At 59.7% G+C, this 4,225-nt stretch overlaps 1 protein-coding gene across 1 annotated transcript in view; it reads right to left on the bottom strand.

Moving 5' to 3' along the window:
• Positions 1–958: 958 nt before the first annotated feature.
• The window catches only part of MYOZ3 (myozenin 3), a gene marked incomplete at its 5' end in the record, with an annotated part of 3,558 nt that continues 291 nt past the window's right edge, over positions 959–4,225 (bottom strand). Inside the window, 2 exons of the mRNA XM_010146409.1 lie at positions 959–1,121; positions 3,925–4,096. Coding sequence (XP_010144711.1) covers positions 959–1,121; positions 3,925–4,096 — 335 coding nt within the window. The remainder of the gene's footprint in view (positions 1,122–3,924; positions 4,097–4,225) is intronic.

Genomic DNA, 4,225 nt, shown 5'->3' with positions numbered 1-4,225 from the left:
TTTTGGTAGGGCAGGGGTTTCCAGGTGTTCTGACAACTCCCACGGACTGTTGCTAGCCGCACGTCCCGCTGCTGAGATGGTTTGTGTAGTCAAACCCTCGCTGCTGATCTCCCCGCTCATGGGGCAGCTCCTGCTGGCTCTGGAGTCAGGGCTGCGCTGCTGTTCCTCCCCGTTGACGTTGGAGTTGCTGGAATGCCGCGGCAGTGTCCTTCAGGCCGTTCTGCAGCACGGTGGCTCCTGGTGGACCAGCTATGAAGCGTCTGGCGTAAGTCAATCAGAGGGCTTAGGTGTGGAAGCAAGGCGTGCAAATAGCAGTGGGAAGGGGAAAATAACAGCTGCCAAGTGCTAGCCAGTGGCTTGTGGAAAATGGGGCACAAGTTTCCAACTCGCAGTGTTCCCCTGCCCTCTGTCCTGGCTGTGCCGTACGTGTGTTGGCAGACGGGCAGGTGCCCAGTTCTTCGTCTGGGTTTGCTGGCCAGCCAGGCCCGAGAGAACTGCGTTTCACAGGCTGGCGTGGTTCGGGTATCGCCGCCTCTTGCTGTCCTGACCGGAATGGCAGGTGTAGAGCTGTCCCCAAGGTGGAATTTCCCTGCAAAGGCAGCGTTTCAGCGGGTCTTGTGTGTCGGGGAGGACGCAGAGGGAGCACTCGGCGCGTTGCAGCTGGCGGCCTTGCCATTTTCGGCGAGGCAGGGAAGAGGACGGGCTGTACGGGGTGTTTGGGCCGGCATCCGCTTGCATTAGCCAGGAGGATGTGGCTGGTTAGCCTAGCACTGACTGCCCTGTGGCAGCCGCTGGGAACTCAGGATGGTCCCAGGCTGGAGCTTGTTCCAATCCCATCGGAGAGGATGACGATCCGAGACCACTAGCTTAGCTTTCACGAAGGATGCTTACTCCCCTTCCGCTCAAGGGGTGAGTCTAGCGAGAGACGCAGCCATGGGGATGGGGACGGGAGCGCGTTCTACAGCTCTTCGCTCTCGGGGAGAATCCGCGCCCATCCTTGCGGCACTCTGTTGAAGTTGCGTCTGTGGGAGATCACTTCCAGAGCGCTGAGGTTATCCAGCTCCATGGTGGGCACGGAGAAGGGGTCGCTGAGCAGTGCCCTGTCAAACGGGGTGGGAGTCCTGCGGCACGGGAAAAGGTGGAGTTAGCAGGTCAGGAGGAGAGGTTGTGCGTGTTGTAAAGGCGATGGACAAGCAGGCTCAGCATTTACCAACAGCCCAACAGCCACCTAGCAATGCCTGCAGCAAGCGACAGCCCTCCTCTTCCTCGCCAGGCTGCCGTTGGACTCTGTGCCAGCCCGGCGAGGCGCCGCTCTTGCGCGGAGCCACCCTCGCCTCCAGCTTTGGGCCTGGCGAGTGGGGTTTGGCAACCCCCTGGTCTTTAGGAAGTGGCTGGCCCGCAGCGACCCCGCTCTGCGGAGGGCTGAGGCTGGCGGTGCTGCCTCCCCCTTGCTCTAGCGCATGGAAACGCCTTTCTCCTGGCCCTGGCCCCAGTCTGCCTTTTGGGACAGCATCCCGACGACTGTGATGAACAGGAGGAGCAGTGTGGGGGCAAGAGCTGTCATCCCTTCCTGGAGAAATGTGGAAAGGGACCGGGAGAAAAGAGTGCCAGCCCCCAAAAAGCCACGAATGTTGGTTTTGGAGCAGCACATGGAGGCTGAGCTATCGATGAGGCATAGTTGGGAATGTTTGCTTTGGGAAGCGCTGCTGCGACATGAGTAACGTGGCACTGTTTTGCAACAGTGTCCTAGGGAGGAATAAGAGGGGGAAAGGTAAACGAGAGAGGTTTGTTCCAGAAAAATTCTCCCTTTTTGGAGAAGAGAGTCCTTTTCAAAGCGTGGTTTTCTCTCTCTTAAGGCAGCACGCCTTAACGAGGTGGCTGAAGGTCTGTGCGTCACAGTTGGGTCGTTAAAAGTGGGGATAAATGGCTCTGCTTTGCCGCAGTTGCTGTTGAGACAGTGCCCTTGCCCTGTGACCCGTGTGAGCGGCGCTGGAATTCACCTAGCCTTAGGCCAGACCGCTGCCCTCTCGCTAGCTGAGGTCTGCCCCGACAGCCTGTTTCCCTGCAGCGTGCTGTTTGAGGAACGGAGCAGCGATTCAGAAGCCAACAGCTTGGAAGATGGTGAAAAGCCCGCTTAAAAGCAGACTGGCTCTTTGAATCTTCATGCCTCGGTGAAGAATTAGAGGAGGTGGCGAGAGGCTTGGTGTTAAATTAGCCTCCATCTGTATTAAATAACAGTTCAGGACTTTAAATAGACGGGCAGCATGTGAGAGGGGAGAAGGTACAGGGTAAAGCATTATTCAGAAACATGCCCGTGCTCCGGTCCCTCTCCGTAAAGACATCCTGAGGCAGGAACACGGCTAAACGTTGAAAGAAAAGAGCCAAGTGGCTGCAGCAGCTCCTTGCTCTCCCCCTACGGCACCTCCTCGGATGGTGCTGCTCCAGGGAAGCTCAAGATGGCTGAGGAACTGGGAAGGAGGCCCTGGGGGAACGGCTAATGCAGCTCCTTTGCTGCTCCACGCTTACCCATGGGTCCTGGACCCTTCTGCTAACCTCATCTCTGCTCCAGTGCAAACCAGTGCGCTGCCACGCTTCACTGGTGTGGAGGGGGTAACCGTGGGGCTGAGTGAGTGTGGCTCTCGGGTCGATTGTGGCCCCCTGGGACAAGGTTCCTGGGCAGAGGAGCTGGAGTTCCCAGGGACGAGGCTCCCGGGCAGAGGGGCTGGAGTTCCCGAGGACAAGGCTGCCGGGCAGAGGGGTTGGAGTTCCCAGGGACGAGGCTGCCGGGCAGAGGGGTTGGAGTTCCCAGGGACGAGGCTCCCGGGCAGAGGGGCTGGGGGTCCCAGCGACAAGGCTCCAGAGGGGTTGGAGTTCCCAGGGACAAGGCTCCCGGGCAGAGGGGTTGGAGTTCCCAGGGACAAGGCTCCTGGGCAGAGGGGTTGGAGTTCCCTGTGTTAAACCACACCGGGGCTCAGGAAAGCTGCAGGGGCCCAGCACCGTGGCAGATGGGGTGATGGGGAGCAGAGCTGTGTCCCAGTATGGAGCTACACTGGGAGCCTGCTGGAAGGTGACTTAGGCCAGGCCACCAGGCAATCATATCCTCATGGAAGAAGCTTTCCTTGAGGAGAGCCAGGACCTCGGTTTGCAGATTTCCTGGGATGACGTTCAGTTCTCGTTATTCCACCTTGGGCTGCTGGTACTTTGCTAGCAGCGAATCTCCATCTCCTGAATCCCCACCGAGCACCTTTCCAGAGTGCAGGTTTTCCTTGGCAGTCTCTGCTTTGGGGTCCTAAGGTCGACCCCAGTATGATTTGGAGGTGCGAGGAGGCACGGCAGCCGTGCTCTGCCGGAAGCTGCTGCAGGGCATGGCCCTGGCCAGGCTGAGCCGCCAGAAACTCCTCAGCCCCGAGACGTGGGTCTCTAGCAGGTGTTTGGAAGGAATCTGGTGACCTCTTAGCACCTTGTGGGAAGATTAACCTTCCACCCCCACTGCTTCCAGCAGCTGCTTGGATACCTTAAGGAAATGAGGAGTGAGACTTGGCACTGCCTGTGCCATTGCTCCAGCCTCCGGAGCTGAGCCCGACTGGGAGCAGCAGCGATTCCTTCTGTGGGACCACGTGCGTGAGAATTAGTCCTCCCGAATTTCAGCCGTCGTCCCTGTGAGCCCAAGCTGCTTAAGGCTGCGCAAGCCCAGTGACGGAGCTGAGATGTGGGGAGCTGCTGGATGTGGGGAGCTGCTGGAAGCAGGGAGCCACGGCGGAGCTCCAGAGCAGGAAAAGAGCAACCTGCTGCTCCCTTGGGGCGTCTCAAGGGCACGGACCACTGCCATTCCCTGGCAGGAGGGTGGGTGTTCCTTGAGGCTGAAGGGCTTGCCAGGGCTCGGAGCAGCTGGTGGTGCCTACTCCTTGGCACTGTTGGCGTTACCTGTTGAAGCTCCTGAAGTCCCACGGAGAAGGTCTCGCGGGCGGCTGGTTCTCGCCGTGCGCAGCGTCGTCCTTGTCACCGAGGAGCTCCTGCCAGGGGGAGCGGTAGCCCTTGGGGATGGCGGTGACGTTGAACTTCTCCGGGGGAATTTCTTTCAGGGGGCCCGAGTACCCTGTGTGGGGGGAGAGATGGTGTGGGCTGCCGCCGCCGGGCTGAGGCTACATCCCGAGGAGGGGGAGCTGAGAACAGCCCTGCCTTTGCACGGCCGTGGAGGACCTGCTGCTGGGGGCAGGATTACGTA

The sequence above is a fragment of the Eurypyga helias genome, unplaced genomic scaffold, assembly GCF_000690775.1.
Source record: "Eurypyga helias isolate BGI_N326 unplaced genomic scaffold, ASM69077v1 scaffold23672, whole genome shotgun sequence".
Lineage (NCBI taxonomy): Eukaryota > Metazoa > Chordata > Aves > Eurypygiformes > Eurypygidae > Eurypyga > Eurypyga helias.
The sequence above is the reverse complement of the archived record's forward strand: the minus strand, read 5'-3'. Positions and strand labels throughout refer to the sequence as shown.